Source organism: Bos indicus, chromosome 9, assembly GCF_029378745.1.
Source record: "Bos indicus isolate NIAB-ARS_2022 breed Sahiwal x Tharparkar chromosome 9, NIAB-ARS_B.indTharparkar_mat_pri_1.0, whole genome shotgun sequence".
NCBI lineage: Eukaryota > Metazoa > Chordata > Mammalia > Artiodactyla > Bovidae > Bos > Bos indicus.
Genome location: NC_091768.1, coordinates 62,512,878 through 62,529,803, shown reverse-complemented (window position 1 = coordinate 62,529,803; position 16,926 = coordinate 62,512,878). Strand labels below are relative to the sequence as shown.

Here is a 16,926-nt window from a genome sequence, read left to right as displayed (position 1 = left end):
AGATTTGAATTCAGTGATAAACTATCAGTATATTGATAGATGTGACTTTTACTTTTTAAGTCGTATCTTTAGTGAAATTACTCTGACCTTAATTTTATTTCCCTGTGCTTATTTTTAAAAATTTTGTATTGTAATATTGTGTTAATATTAACTGTTTGGAGGGGGAGGTTGGATGAAATATATATGTTACTTTCAGACTGCAGATTGTAAATTTTTTAGGTGCTTAAGTATCCATCACTAATATCTCATTTTAATTAAACATCTGGAATGCAGGATATTGGAAAAAATTCTTTGGAATATTAGCAAATTTTCTTCATTCCTTTTGAAAGGAAAGTTGGATTTATTTGGATTCCAACTTAAATTCCAATACATTTAAGAGTATTCCAAACATATTTTTCATTGTATTTCCAATTTATTATTTATTCAAGGTATTTATATTAGTGAGCTCTCAGATAAGAAATTAATTCTGTTATTTAATACTGCCTCTAACACTGTTCATTACCTAAATATTCTTCCTGATATTCAGGGCAATACCTCTCAAACTTTAATGTGCCTATAAATAATCTCCAGGGATCTTAGTAAACACAGATTTTCATTAATAAGTATAGGGTGGGGCCAGACTTATTTGCTGGTTATTTAAGCTTGCTCGTTTCTAACAAGCGTCCAGCTGATGCCCATATTGCCAATCCCAGGACCACTCAGTGACAAAACTCCAGCGAATGGTTGTTGTAATGCTGTGGACCAGTTTTTCAGTGCAGTTTTAGTTTTAAACCCCTTCCATTTACTGATGAGAAACAGAGACCTAGTGATGGCTGGCCTGTACTGTCGGGGTTTTAGTTTCTCTCCTGCCAGGTTATACAGCCTGATAGATGGCTATTGTTGTTCAGTCACTCACCTGTGTCCAACTCTTAGTGACCCCATGGACTGCAGCCTGCCAGGCTTCCCTTTCCTTCACCATCTCCTGGAGCTTGCTTAAACTCATGTCCATTGAGTAGGTGATGCCATCCAGCCATCTCATCCTCTGTCCTCCCCTTCTCCTCCTGCCCTCAATCTTTCCCAGCATCAGGGTCTTTTCTAATAAGTCAGCTCTTTGCGTCAGGTAGCCAAAGTATTGGAGCTTCAGCATCAGTCCTTCCAGTGAATATTCAGGACTGATTGCCTTTAGGATTGACTGGTTTGATCCCCTTGTAGTCCAAGGGATTCTCATGAGACTTTTCCAACACTACAGTTCAAAAGCATCAATTCTTTGGCACTCAGCCTTCTTTATGTTCCAACTCTCACATCTGTACATGACTACTGGAAAAACTATAGCTGTGACTATATGAACCTTTGTCGGCAAACTAATGTCTCTGCTTTTTAGTGTTCTGTCTAGGTTTGTATAGCTTTTCTTCCAAGGAGCAAGTATCTTTTAATTTCATGGTTGCAGTCACCACCTGCAGTGATTTTGGAAGAAGAAAAATCTCTCACTGTTTCCACCGTTTCCCCATGAAGTGATGGGACCGGATGCCATGATCTTAGTTTTCTGAATATTGAGTTTTAAACCAGCCTTTTCACTCTACTCTTTAACTTTCGCAAAGAGGCTCTTTAGTACCTCTTTGCTTTCTGCCATAAGGGTAGTGTCATCTGCATATCTGAGGTTATTGATGTTTCTCCCAGCAATCTTGATTCCAGCTTGTACTTCATCCAGCCCAGCATTTCGAATGATATACTCTGCATATAAATTAAATAAGCAGGATGACAGTATACTGCCTTGATGTACTCCTTTCCCAATTTGGAACCTGTCCGTTGTTCCACATCTGATTCTAATTGTTGCTTCACCTGCATACAGGTTTCTCTGGAGGCAGGTCAGGTGGTCTGGTATTCCCATTTCTTGAAGAATTTGCCACAGTTTGTTGTGATCCACACAGTCAAAGGCTTTAGCATAGTCAATAAAGAAGAAATAGATGTTTTTCTGGAAATCTCTTGCTTTTTCTGTGATCCAGCAGATGGTTGCAATTTGATCTTTGGTTCTTCTGCCTTTTCCAAATCCAGCTTGAACATCTGGAAGTTCTCGATTTGTAAACTGTTGAAGCCTAGCTTGGAAAATTTTGAGCATTACTTTGCTAGCGTGGGAAATGTGTGCCATTGTGCAGTGGTTTGAACATACTTTGGCATTGCCTTTCTTGAGGTTAGAATGAAAACTGACCTTTTCTAGTCCTGTGGCCACTGCTGAGTTTTCCAAATTTGCTGGCATATTGAGTGCAGCACTTAAACAGCATCATCTTTTAGGATTTGAAATAGCTTAGCTGGAATTCCATCACCTCCACTAGCTTTGTAGTGATGCTTCCTAAGGGCCACTTAACTTTGTACTCCAGGATATCCAAGTCTAGGTGAGTGATCACACCATCATGGTTATCTGGGTCATTAAGATCTCTTTTGTATAGTTCTGTGTATTCTTGCCACCTCTTCTTAATATCTTCTGTTTCTGTTAGGTCCATACCATTCCTGTCCTTTATTGTGCTCATCTTTGCATGAAAAATTTTCTTCAGTTCAGTCGCTCAGTCATGTCCGACTCTTTGTGACCCCATGAATTGTAGCACGCCAGGCCTCCCTGTCCATCACCAACTCGTGGAGTTCATCCAAACTCATGTCCATCGAGTCAGTGATGCCATCCAGCCATCTCATCCTCTGTTGTCCCCTTCTCCTCCTGCCCCCAATCCCTCCCAGCATCAGGGTCTTTTCCAATGAGTCAGATCTTCGCATGAGGTAGCCAAAGTATTGGAGTTTCAGCTTTAGCATCAGTCCTTCCAAAGAACACCCAAGACTGATCTCCTTTAGAATGGACTGGTTGGATTTCCTTGCAGTCCAAGGGACTCTCAAGAGTCTTCTCCAACACCACAGTTCAAAAGCATCAATTCTTCAGCACTCAGCTTTCTTCACAGTCCAACTCACATCCATATGTGACAACTGGAAAAACCATAGCCTTGACTAGACAGACCTTTGTTGGCAAAGTAATGTCTCCGCTTTTGAATATGCTGTCTAGGTTGGTCATAACTTTCCTTCCAAGGAGTAAGCGTCTTTTAATTTCATGGCTGCAATCACCATCTGCAGTGATTTTGGAGCCCCAAAAAATAAAGTCTGACACTATTTCCACTGTTTCCCCATCTATTTCCCATGAAGTGATGGGACCAGATGCCATGATCTTAGTTTTCTGAAGTGTCTCTAATTTTTTTGAAGAGATCTCTAGTCTTTCCCATTCTATTCTTTTCCTCTGTTTCTTTACATTGATCATTTAGGAAGGCTTTCTTATCCCTCCTTGCTGTTCTTTGGAACTCTGTATTCAGATGGGTTTATCTTCCTTTTGTCCTTTGCCTTTTGCATCTCTTGTTTTCTCAGCTATTTGGAAGCCCTCCTTAGATAGCCACTTTGCCTTTTACGTTTTTTTCTTGGATATGGTTTTGATCACCACCTCCTGTACAGTGTTAGGAATCTCCATCCATAGTTCTTCAGGCACTCTCAGATCTAATCCCTTGGATCTATTTGCCTGATACATGGTTGTTTGATAAAGTCAGGGGTCTGAGGAGAACATTTTTCCAGTTAAAGACAGTGTTGGTTATCATGTTTCCAGTAGCAGTTTTCAAGCAGTTAAAGTTTTATAGTAGCAAGTCTCAAGCTGTTACCCAATGTCTGCTATCGGAAACTGCCTAAGCATCAAGGCACCGTCTAGAAATCACAGATTGTGACGTTAGGGAGCTTATCAGTAGATAGAATTTTTTTAGTGGGGAAGTGGCCAGTCAGCTCTGATAACTGCATGCAGAGCACCAAAACTGATTTGTGGAAATGAGACCCAGGGATACAATAAATTCTTAAAGAGCCTAAAGTTTTAATTTAGTTTTAGACTGTTCCCTCAAAAATCAACTTAGCATGACTTACCTTTTGTATTTTGCTATGATCATTTAATAGTATTAATGTTTGGATTCTCCTCAGTTGTTAAGTTAGGGTCACACTAAGGGCCTTATTTTTGAATGATTATTTTAAAAGCTCTTTATGAGTTTGAAATTCCTCCTAAGATGTTTTCACGGGTCATTACACATCCCCAGTAGTTTTTTTTTTCTTAAAGAAAAGTTGTGTTAAATACCTTCCCTGACAGGTATAGTGCCTGCCTCTTTGTATGTGTTTGTAATGGAGATCTTTTCATTTATGCAGTATATTTTCTTATTTTCTATTATTAATCATGTTTTGAAAATGTTTTACTTAGTAATTCACTTGGCATGTAAAGTTGCTTTTCTTATCGTTAAATTATTAATGATAAAAATGATGCTATAATAATGGTTTATTATCCCATAGGTGTGAATGTAACAGATCATGATTTAACACTCAGAAGTCTAACAGAAGTCCTTCAGAATAATGTCACTCCTTATGTAGTCTCATTGCAAGCTAAAGATTGTCCAGGTAAAGTATAAATGCTCTAACAGCCTTGATAAGATGTTACAAATCTCCATCCTTTTCTTTTCTCGCTTTAATTATCCTCTTTATTTGTGGGAACAGTGTGGCACTACACTTTTGGCAGGATGAGGTTTTTTAAGTGCCTCTCAGAGTAATCTTGACTTTTGCAAGACTCTTGACCACTTTTATTCAATTTATTCTTGCCCCACCCCTACCATATCAGCTTCACTACCAGTGATAGTTCAGGCACTTCCCAAGATGTGTTCCTGAAGCCAGTAAAATTTTAAAAAATTGGGCAGTTTGGAATAGGAAGTTGAGAATTGAGGACTGAGGAACTTTTTATTTAGCCTAACCGAGAAGAGACTACATAAATAGGTTCATATTTACAGCCTCAAATCATTGTATCATTCCACTTTGAAAGACCACCATGGTCAAAAAAAATAGTCCATTGCCAGAGCTAATCTCGATGGAGCCATTAAATCATGAAGAATGTAGACACTAACAGAGTCAGATGTGCTTAGATTTGGACTGACAAAAGGGCTTTAAGTGGTTATATTCATGTTCATATACTATTTGAAATTAAATAAAAGTCCTTGGGACATCTTTAAAATGACTATAGGGATTTCACTGGCAGTCCATTGTTTAAGACTACACACTTCCAATGGAGGGGGCACGAGATTGATCCCTGGTCAGAGAACTAAGGTCCCACATGCCGCATAGCATGGCCACCAAAAAATAAAAAAGATGATTATAAGGAAGAGTTTAATCAGTAAAATAACTTATGTAAATAATACTGATCTGTTTTTAGGGGCCTTAAAAACCTTTTGCTGTCCAGTGTAATTTAAATGTATATTATTCTTAATATAATTTGTAGTTTTCATGTTTACACATTTGCTTAGGTAACACTTTTATTACAATAAATAAATACAAACTTTGTCCTAGTATTAGTCTGAATTAATAAAATTTAAATATTAAGGAGAGAATACTAATGAACCTTAATAGTTAATATGTTAAATGTTATGTTAATATTAAGTGTAGGAAAACACATTCTACTGAGATAGTGATCAAAAAGTCTTAGATTTGTTTTAAGGGAATATTCTTTCTTATGTTTTATGTTCTATAGATATGAAACATTTTTTGCAAAAGCTGGTCTCACAGTTGATGGACTGTAAAGTAGATGTGCAATCCAAAGAAAAAGAAAGTGTTCAGGTCATCCAGAAAAATGTACATTATTCAATGGATTCTCTTTCCGCTTGGTATATGAGTGTCACACAGGTAAATGTAAACTGACAATTTTTTTTTTTTTTTGCCAAGAAATTGGCGTATGATTGAAGAGGCTTGGAATTACAGTGAACTTAGTACTGTTTTCATCTAATAAGGATATGTTTATGCAGCACTAGGTAGCTAATTTAGTAGTAGCTACTTATTTTTCCTAAGGTTACTAGAATCTAAAAGTTTTCTTTTATTGGTATGCAACCTAGTTCCTGGGAAGTGTTTAGTTTTTTACAGGGTCATTTTATTTGTGGGAGAATGTTATCTAATGTCAAGACAGCATCAGGAATTTGTTCTGCTGCAGATTCTATCTCTATGACAATGGCTATGACTTTAATATATTATCTCTTGGGTTCCTCGTTTACTTTGGTGCAGTAGAACCATGCTTTCAGTACCCATTGTTTGATGAGGAATAGTCATATATGTATATATTCAGTTGAGTTCATTCACTCAGTCGTGTCCAATTCTTTGTGACTCCATGGACTGCAGCACGCCAGGCTTCCCTGTCCATCACTAACTCCTGGAGCTTGCTTAAACTCATGTCAATCAAGTTGGTGATGTCATCCAACCATCTCATCCTCCGTGTCCCCTTCTCCTCCTGCCCTCAATCTTTCCCAGTATCAGGGCCTTTTGCAATGAGTTAGTTCTTTGCATCAGGTGGCCAAAGTATTGGCATTTGAGCTTCAGCATCAGTCCTTCCAGTGAATATTCAGGACTGATTTCCTTTAAGATGGACTGGTTGGATCTCCTTGCAGTCCAAGGGACTCTCTAGAGTCTTCTCCAACACCACAGTTCAAAAGCATCAATTCTTTGGTGCTCAGCTTTCTTCACAGTCCAACTCTCACATCCATACATGACCACTGGAAAAACCATAGCTTTAACTAGATGGACCTTTATTGGCAAAGTAGTGTCTCTGTTTTTTAATATGCTGTCTAGGTTGGTCATAACCTTTCTTCCAAGGAGCAAGTGTCTTTTAATTTCATGGCTGCAGTCACCATCTGCAGTGATTTTGGAGCCCATAAAAATAAAGTCTCTCACTCTTTTCATTGTTCCCCATCTATTTGCCATGAAGTTATGGGACCTGATGCCATGATCTTCGTTTTTTGAATGTTGAGTTTTAAGTCAGCTCTTTCACTCTCCTTTTTCACTTTTCATCAGTAGGTACACACACAGATATATATATATATACACATACATAATGTATACATGTATAAATCTCATGTGTTCCATGTTTGGAGTTCTCAACGAATAAATGCTCTGTAAGTGAAGTATGTTTAACAGGCAGATAATATAAATAGAAGTTTCATTCTACCATGACATCTCTGGTGAAACTGAATAACCTAGATGATTCATGAGTAACTGCACCATAAAAACCACAGTCTTAGTTTATGATGCTGTTGTAGCCAGATAGTATGGGAAAAGTTACTGAAGTCACATTTTCTGCTGAATGTATTTGCTGAAGTCATCATAAATGAAGTTTGTTTTGCTTTATATAGAGATTAAACTGATTCTAATGCTTACCAGAATATGTTAATTTGATCCAAAGTTTGTTTCTGGAAATCAGATACTGCCTGAGATTTAGGTCAGAAATCTTTAAAAGTTGGGATTGGATCAGATGATATTTAATATGTTTTTCAACTTGAAATTTCACAGTAGTGGAACAGCAAGTAGTGTTACTCATTACAGTTTTTAATTAGAAACACTGGTTCTCCCCTTAAAGCAAAATATAACATTCTATGAACAGAAAAATCAATTTTATAGAAAATATTGCCTTCTCCCCATGCTTTTCCTGTCATTTTCTCAAATAGAAGAAAATATAAATATTTCATATGAGTTATAGATTTTATGAATTTTTTTCTTCTTGGTTATTATTCCCATGTCAGACACAGAATGATTCTGCTAATAACTCTTGGAATGAATTTCTCTTTATTTTGTGGGAGAAATAAAAGAAATAATGTTACTGTGAAATATGAAGAACAATATATCAACTTGTGGCATTATAGCATTGTTTGGGTGGTAAAGCTTACTTTTAACTCTTTCTTTCCACCACGGCTCGAAAGAAGACAGACCCCAAAATGCCAAGAAAAAAGAGAACTTCTTCCAGCCAGTGGCAGTCTCCTCCTGTTGTGCTTATCCTAAAGGATATGGAAAGCTTCACCACAAAAGTACTCCAAGATTTTATAATTATCAGCAGGTAGATGGTGTATCTTCTGGCTTTTTCACAAAATTTTTTATTAAGAAGACATATAATTTTTAACTCAAAAAACAACCTTTTGCAGAGAAAATGCATAGCAGTTTAATCTTCATTTTGATGCTAAAAGATTGAAACCAGGATGGTTTCAAAGTGTTTATAAAATTGAATGTTTAAAACCACCTATCAGATTTTCATGTGCTTTTTGATCCCAAAATTAGACTCAAAAGATAAGTTAGCCAGTTTTTAATTAGAATGATAAAGCAGAATGAAATGTAGTTTCTCTCCCAAGGTTGTCTGTTTCTTATTTGCCCACTAGACAGATAAGCTACTCCAGGTTGAGCTATTCTTCTTGTGTCTTATTTTCTGATGCCTATCCACTTAGAAGGTCTGAGTTACATATGTCTCTACTGAGCAAGAAATTTTTTAAAAATAACATTATTTTATATGGATTCCTAATGAGAAACAACTTGTATGACCTTACCTGAACTTCAAGACAATCCTGTGAGACTTGAAATTAAAATAAATAACCCTATTTAAAAACCCAGTGACATGCTTTTCTCATGGTACATTTTTTTTATGTAATTTATATTGGCATCTTCTGTATGTTAACTTGCTTAATAGTTATGGCTACATTTGCCTAAACCTATATTGTGTGAGAATCTACTAATATTAATACAATTCTTACTTTGATAGTCCTTCCCCGCCCCCATTTGAAACTAAGATTTCCAGATTCTTAAGACTTCTCTTAATGTTGACATTGAACAGATTTAACATGCTGAAAAAATGCACAGTACAGAATAGTGATATAAAAGCTATACTTTTTGGAACTCAGACTTGTGACTGCTTTTACTATTGAAAGTAAGAAAGAAAAACTTAAGCAGTAATAGAGTGCAAGTACTTTATACTATGAAAGTAGACCTGCATACCGGTAGAATACTGAGAAGCAGTACCTATTATGAGGGAACAAACAAAATCATCCGCCACAATACAGAGGGCTCTGATCTGCAGTAGCTCTAAGGAATATTGCTGCTTTAGTCTGTGGAAGTCATTTGTGTTCATACTGGTAATGCTAAGAATAAATCATGTTCAGTAAGTTTGAGTTAAGAATGCAGGGAAAGGATGTAACATTTTAAAATTATGTCCATTAAAAATATCTTACATGTTTTTAAGAAAATTTTCCTAAAGCTTAGCTATTATGGCGGGATTGACATAGTGTGGAGAAATGTCCATAAATTAGTGAGCTTCGTGTGACTGAACTGTTAGGCTAGATGTCTAACCATGAGGAAGACTGTAGGTATGGCTCAAACTTTGGATGAGAGTTTGAATAGTATCTGACACTTCTTTTAACACTGATTTTGTATAACCTAAGAGGGAAGCACTCGGCCTTTCTGGACCACCATGTTCTTATTGCTAATCTATTAAATAGATTGATTTCAGAGCTAAAATGTCCGGGAAATAGCTAATTCTGTGCTGCCGTAACAGAGGAAAATGAGTGACCTAACACTTTTTATTATTTAGAATGATCTTCCTTAGCATTGTGTTATAAAGTAGGCATTAAACAAAGGTTGTCTTATTTTAAAATATGATGTATTGAAATATATTTGCTAAAGACTTTGAATTTTTGTAACTTCCTTTGAAAACCAGTCAACATCTACATGAATTTCCACTAATACTCATTTTTGGAATTGCTACATCTCCTGTTGTCATCCATCGGCTGCTTCCTCATGCAGTATCATCTCTATTGTGTATAGAACTGTTCCAGTCTTTGTCTTGTAAGGAGCACCTGACTACAGTACTTGATAAGGTAAAAAGAAAAAATTGTACCAGTGCAATAGGATGAAAAGAAAACTTCCAAGAATAGACTATAAATATAAACGTTAGTGATAAATTTCTGGATCTCTCGCTATGATATTGTATATGTTCCTACACATATTTTTGTACTTTTATTTATTTTATAATGTATAGTTTGGCCTTTTCACTTAAAATATAAGCTTTATGGAAAAAGTAATCATATCTTTCTATATCTACCTACCTATTAACCCTATTAACTAGTCATTACTCAATGGAAAATTACAGGTTTTTTAAATAAATTTTTACAAAATTTAATGACTCCCTAGTAACTAGCAATGTTTTGACACTACATTTTATGTTAAATGATTTGGAGTTTTTATGGACTCTTTCCTGTCATGCTGCTCATGACAAAAAGTAAGTACTAAGGTATTCCCGGACCTTAGCTCTGTGTTTCTACCTAAGTGGAAATACTCTACTTTAGTATTGACCTTCTGTGAATTGTTGCTGAACTCAGCTCCTTGAAGATGTGCTTTGTACTGCTGTGTAATTTAAACTAATAATGACATTCCACTTATTTAATAATCACTTTGACATTTTTTCCCTTTAAAGGTGGTATCCATTGACAGCTGGAAATTTTTCCAGCTACAGTATTTAAAGTTGCTTAGTTGTGACCAAATTCAGTTGGCCTTCTGTAACTCTGCTTCAGTTTGAAAAGCCTAGTATGACTTCATTTTCAGATTTTAAATCTTCAGTGTAGCCACTGAAAATTAGCTGAGTGATACAAATTTACCAATTTAATATTTTTTAAATAGACACCTCTTAATTTTAGGTTTCTCATTCAATAGTACATAATGCGTTACTCTTCATTACTGTGCATAGATGAAAAAGAAATCTTATCAAATAATAAAAATTGCCACAGCCTACAGCTTCTTCAGTGACTTCTAATGGGAGAAAAGAGATTGTATAGATGATATTTTTTGATAGAATTTAATAGAACTTTTACAAATTAGGAATCGAATGAAGGATGATGAACATCTTTGATTTGAAGATGTAGAATGAATAGCTACTTGTGTTGTTGTTACTGTTTTATAAATTATTTTAAAGTTTTGGTTGATATTTGTCCTACAAAAAATCTAGCTACTGGTATAGCTTTCATAGGTACTGTGTTATAGTATTATTTTTTGCCTCATTATTTACTTGATGTTTATGATGAGTCAAGACTAACGGAGTATGTCCTGCCTTCCTTTTCTCTCTTTCAGCTTCTTCTTACAACTCAGTTTCCATTTAAGCTAAGTGAAAAAGTGTTGCAGATTCTGACCAACATCTTTTTATATCATGATTTCTCAATTCAAAACTTTATAAAAGGACTTCAGGTAAGAAGACACTAGTAGGTTTGAAAGTTCACAAGCTGATTCTAAATAAATTTGTGTGTTATTTCAGACTGACTTTTGAATGTGATAATTAGACATTTTAAATGACAAGATCTGGATAAGTAAATTCAAGTTATATTATTCTGTGTTCAATGAATCCTTTGCTATCTTGCATCAAAATGTAGAAAATATGTTAATTCAAATATTAAAACTTGAAAAGACCTCTCTCCTTTCCAGTGATTCTTAACCATTTGGTGGGGGAGGAGGGGAGGACTTAACTTTTTGAGAATCTGATGAGCACTAATGGGCTTTTCTACCCGAGAAATGATATATATAAAGGGTCATCAAAGTTTTTCTTTAAAGGGCTATATATTAAATATCTTTGGCTTTGCATGATACATGTGGTCTCTGTTGAATGTCTTATTTTTTAAACATAACCATATTGGGACTTCCCTGATAGTCCAGCGGTTAAGAATCTGCCTTGCAGTGCAGATGTGGGTTTTATCCCTGGTTGGGGAACTTAGATCCCACCTGGGAGCAACTAAGCCCACACACTGTAGAGAGCCAGTGTGCTGCAACTGGAGAGTCCATGCATCTCAACGGAAGATCCCGCATGGTACAAAGAAGATTCCACATGCCACAACTGAGACCCCACATAGTCAAATAAATACATTTTTAAAACAATCCTTTTAAGGTATAAAAAATGATTCATAGTTCCTGCTGCTGCTGCTGCTGCTAAGTTGCTTCAGTCGTGTCTGACTCTGTGCGACCGCCATAGACGGCAGCCCACCAGGCTCCCCCGTGCCTGGGATTCTCCAGGCAAGAACACTGGAGTGGGTTGCCATGTCCTTCTCCATGCATGAAAGTGAAAAGGTGAAAGTGAACTCACTCAGTCTTGTCTGACTCCTAACAATCCTATGGACTGCAGCCTACCAGGCTCCTCTGTCCATAGAATTTTCCAGGCAAGAGTACTGGAGTGGGGTGCCATTGCCTTCTCTGTCATAGTTCCTGAGTCATATAAAAATTGGCTATAGACTGTAGCTTGCAGTGCCCTGCACATGTGTTTGTGTTCATTTTATTTATTCCTGTATACTGTGAATGCATTTTCACTAAGGTTTCATAACTTGCCAGAAGAAAATTAATGAACCTAGTCTAAATAACACCTAATCTAAAAACGGACCCCATTCCCAGTAATTTCAAAGTTAATAATACTTCCTTCTCTTGGCAATTACCTAAAATACCTTAACAAAGTGTAATTGTTGTGAACCCATGCTATTTGTCAAGTTCATTAAAACCTATGTATTAGTAATCTTTAGCCCAAGAGTACAGTAGGATATTTCATGTTCATGTAGTGCCTTGAAGATTACAAATTATTTCTTTTCTCTTATGTATTCTTCTTTTACATTAAACACAATAGTGTTTTATTACATAAGAGTATTAGCTCTTATGGCAAATATGTGTCTTGTTTTTTCAACTTTGACTTTGTAAAAAGAGTATTTTAAAGCAAGAAAATATTATTTACCTTAGTGAAAAGAAAGTAAAAGTCGCTCAGTTAAGTTCAGTTCAGTCACTCAGTCGTGTCTGACTCTTTGTGACCCCATGAATCGCAGCACTCCAGGCCTCTCTGTTCATCACCACCTCCCGGAGTTTACTCAAACTCATGTCCATCAAGTCAGTGATGCCATCCAGCCATCTCATCCTCTGTTGTCCCCTTCTCCTCCTGCCCCCAATCCCTCCAAGCATCAGGGTCTTTTCCAATGAGTCAACTCTTCGCATGAGGTAGCCAAAGTATTGGAGTTTCAGCTTTAGCATCAGTCCTTCCAATGAACACCCAGGACTGGTCTCCTTTAGATGGACTGGTTAGATCTCCTTGGAGTCCAAGGGACTCTCAAGAGTCTTCTCCAGCACCACATTCAAAAGCATCAATTCTTCAGCGCTCAGCTTTCTTCACAGTCCAACTCTCACATCCATACATGATCACTGGAAAAACCATAGACTTGACTAGACGGACCTTTGTTGGCAAAGTAATATCTCTCTGCTTTTGAATATGCTATCTAGGTTGGTCATAACTTTCCTTCCAAGGAGTAAGGGTCTTTTAATTTCATGGCTGCAGTCAACATCTGCAGTGGTTTTGGAGCCCCAAAAAATAAAGTCTGACACTGTTTCCACTGTTTCCCCATCTATTTCCCATGAAGTGGTGGAACCAGATGCCATGATCGTAAGTTTTCTGAATGTTGAGCTTTAAGCCAACTTTTTCACTCTCCTCTTTCACTTTCATCAAGAGGCTTTTTAGTTCCTCTTCACTTTCTGCCATAAGGGTGGTGTCATCTGCATATCTGAGGTTATTGATATTTCTCTCTGCAATGTTGATTCCAGCTTGTGCTTCTTCCAGCCCAGTGTTTCTCATGATGTACCCTGCACATAAGCAGGTGACAGTATACAGCCTTGACATACTCCTTTTCCTATTTGGAACCAGTCTGTTGTTCCATGCACAGTTCTAACTGTTGCTTCCTGACCTGCATACAGGTTTCTCAAGAGGCAGATCAGGTGGTCTGGTATTCCCATCTCTTGAAGAATTTTCCACAGTTTGATCCACACAGTCAAAGGCTTTGGCATAGTCATAAAGCAGAAAGAGATGTTTTTCTGGAACTCTCTTGCTTTTTCAGTTATCCAGCGGATGTCGACAATTTGATCTCTGGTTCCTCTGCCCTTTCTAAAACCAGCTTGAACATCTGGAAGTTCACAGTTCACATATTGCTGAAGCCTGGCTTGGAGAATTTTGAGCATTTACTAGCGTGTGAGATGAGTGCAATTGTGCGGTAGTTTGGGCATTCTTTGGCATTGCCATTCTTTGGGGTTGGATGAAAACTGACGTTTTCCAGTCCTGTGGCCACTGCTGAGTTTTCCAAATTTGCGGGCGTATTGAGTGCAGCACTTTCATAGCATCAGCTTTCAGGATTTGAAATAGCTCAACTGGAATTCCATGACCTCCACTAGCTTTGTTCGTAGTGATGCTTTCTAAGGCCCACTTGACTTCACATTCCAAGATATGTGGCTCTAGGTGAGTGATCACACCATCATGATTATCTGGGTCGTGAAGCTCTTTTTTGTACAATTCTTTGTATTCTTGCCACCTCTTCTTAATATCTTCTGCTTCTGTTAGGTCCATACTATTTCTGTCCTTTATCGAGCCCATCTTTGCATGAAATGTTCCCTTGGTATCTCTAATTTTCTTGAAGCGATCTCTGGTCTTTGCCATTCTGTTGTTTTCCTCTATTTCTTTGCATTGATCGCTAAGGAAGGCTTTCTTATCTCCTTGCTATTCTTTGGAACTCTGCATTCAGATGCTTATATCTTTCGTTTGCTTTTCGCTTCTTTTCTTTTCACAGCTATTTGTAAGGCCTCCCCAGACAGCCATTTTGCTTTTTTGCATTTCTTTTCCATGGGAATGGTCTTGATCCCTGTCTCCTGTACAGTGTCACAAACCTCTGTCCATAGTTCAGGCATTCTATCTATCAGATCTAGTCCCTTAAATCTGTTTCTCACTTCCACTGTATAATCATAAGGGATTTGATTTAGGTCATACCTGAATGGTCTAGTGGTTTTCCCGACTTTCTTCAATTTAAGTCTGAATTTGGCAATAAGGAGTTCATGATCTGAGCCACAGTCAGCTCCCAGTCTTGTTTTTGCTGACTGTATACCAAGCTTCTGCATCTTTGGCTGCAAAGAATATAATCAATCTGATTTCTGTGTTGACCATCTCGTGATGTCCATGTGTAGAGTCTTCTCTTGTGTTGTTGGAAGAGGGTGTTTGCTATGAGCAGTGCATTCTCTTGGCAAAACTCTATTAGCCTTTGCCCTACTTCATTCCATATTCCAAGGCCAAATTTGCCTGTTACTGCAGGTGTTTCTTGACTTCCTACTTTTGTGTTCCAGTCCCCTATAATGAAAAGGACATCTTTTTTGGGTGTTAGTTCTAAAAGGTCTTGTAGGTCTTCATAGAACCGTTCAACTTCAGCTTCTTCAGCGTTACTGGTTGGGGCATAGGTTGGATCACCGTGACATTAAATGGTTTGCCTTGGAAACGAACAGAGATCATTCTGTCGTTCTTGAGATTGAATCCCAGTTCTGCATTTCGGACTCTCTTGTTGACCGTGATGGCTACTCCATTTCTTCTAAGGGATTCCTGTCTACAATAGTAGATATAATGGTCATCTGAGTTAAATTGACCCATTCCAGTCCATTTAGAAAGTTGCTCAGTTGTCTCCAGCTCTTTCCAACCCTATGGACTCCAGAGTCCATGGAATTCTCCAGACCAGAATACTGGAGTGGGTAGCCTTTCCCTTCTCCAGGGCATCTTCCCAACCCAGGGATCAAACCCAGGTCTCCTGCATTGCAGGTGGATTCTTTACCAGTTTAGCCACCAGGGAAGTGGTGAAATTGAGATATAACAACTTTCTAATTTTACTTCTCTCATTCATTTCATTTCATTCATTTGTTTATTTACTTCATAAGTGTTTATGGAGAATCTAAGTCAAGCACTGGGCTAAGCCCTGAAGATACAGAGGACAAAGAAATCTCTGTCTTCAAATTGCTTATTCTTTACTGAAGGAGGCAGAAAAGTAGAACTGCAGCTCTTGAATAGTCAGTGCTACTAGAGAAACATGCTTGGGGATTCCATAGAGAACAGAAGTGTATCCTAAGGAACAGGAGCTTGCTGGGTCAAAGTTGGAAAGGTGACAGTAGACGGAGAGAGCTCCGTTGGAGGGGTACTACTTCCCTGGTGGCTCTGATGGTAAAGAACTCACGTGCAATGCAGGAGACCCAGGTTTGATCCCTGGGTTAGAAAGATCTCCTGGAGAAGGAAATGTTTACCCACTCCAGTAATTATTGCCTGGAGAATCGCGTGGACAGAGGAGCCTGGCAGGCTACAGTCCATGGTTTGCAAAGAGTTGGACACAACTAAGCATAACATAGTAGTCTAGACAAGTTAGGAGAAGGGCTATACTAAGGTAGTGATGGTGAGACTAGGGAGAAGGAGACAGATTCGAAGATGAGACAGAATCTTGTGGCTGATGGGATATGTAGGAGAGGAGCATCTTACATACACACAGGTTCTAGCTTAGCAGATGGTTTGGAGTTCGGTACCCTTTATTAAGTGTATGTGTTAAAATAAAGCCAAGAACCCGTTTGTCAGAAAAGGATGTTTCTTTCTATGTATGGTAAATTTAGGGCACTTTGGATATAAAAATTTGTACCCAAGAGAAAGATCTGGACTAGAACACTTAGGATTTATCATTGAAAGGTAGGTGGTTGAAGCTGTGTCATAGAAATGAAGTATCACCTAGAAGAGTGAGGAAAGGACTAAGAGCAGACCCCTAAGGCAAGCTTACTATAAGAGTGAGCAACAGAAAAGGAGACTAGAAACAGTAAGGAAAGCCAACAGGAGAATATTTGACTGAAGTCAAAGGAAAAGGAAATATAAACTGTATGCTGCTGCTGCTGCTAAGTCACTTCAGTCGTGTCCAACTCTGTGCGACCCCATAGACGGCAGCCCACCAGGCTTCCCCGTCCCTGGGATTCTCCAGGCAAGAACACTGGAGTGGGTTGCCATTTCTTTCTCCAATGCATGAAAGTGAAAAGTGAAAGTGAAGTTGCTCAGTCGTGTCTGACTCTAGCGACCCCATGGACTGCAGCCTACCAGGCTCCTCCGTCCATGGGATTTTCCAGGCAAAAGTACTGGAGTGGGGTGCCATTGCCTTCTCCGATAAACTGTATGCGCACATACAATTGAGAAAGTGGGTGGAAAAAAAAATCCATATTAGGGCTTTCCTGGTGGTCCAGTGGTTGAGAACCCACCTGCCAATGCTAGGG

General features: G+C 38.0%; 1 protein-coding gene across 8 annotated transcripts in view; it reads left to right on the top strand.

The window, feature by feature from the left end:
* ORC3 (origin recognition complex subunit 3) overlaps nucleotides 1-16,926 on the top strand; it is a 69,357-nt gene that overhangs the window by 11,230 nt on the left and 41,201 nt on the right. For 7 of the 8 annotated variants that reach the window (XR_011568468.1, XM_070796100.1, XM_070796096.1 and 4 more), the window contains 5 exons: nucleotides 4,327-4,431; nucleotides 5,549-5,700; nucleotides 7,758-7,891; nucleotides 9,536-9,695; nucleotides 10,942-11,055. Coding sequence is in view for 7 of the 8 variants with exons in the window: in XM_070796100.1 (XP_070652201.1) it covers nucleotides 4,327-4,431; nucleotides 5,549-5,700; nucleotides 7,758-7,891; nucleotides 9,536-9,695; nucleotides 10,942-11,055 (665 nt within the window). In the remaining variant the exon portion in view is untranslated. The remainder of the gene's footprint in view (nucleotides 1-4,326; nucleotides 4,432-5,548; nucleotides 5,701-7,757; nucleotides 7,892-9,535; nucleotides 9,696-10,941; nucleotides 11,056-16,926) is intronic. The other variant, XM_070796097.1, reaches the window with a different exon arrangement.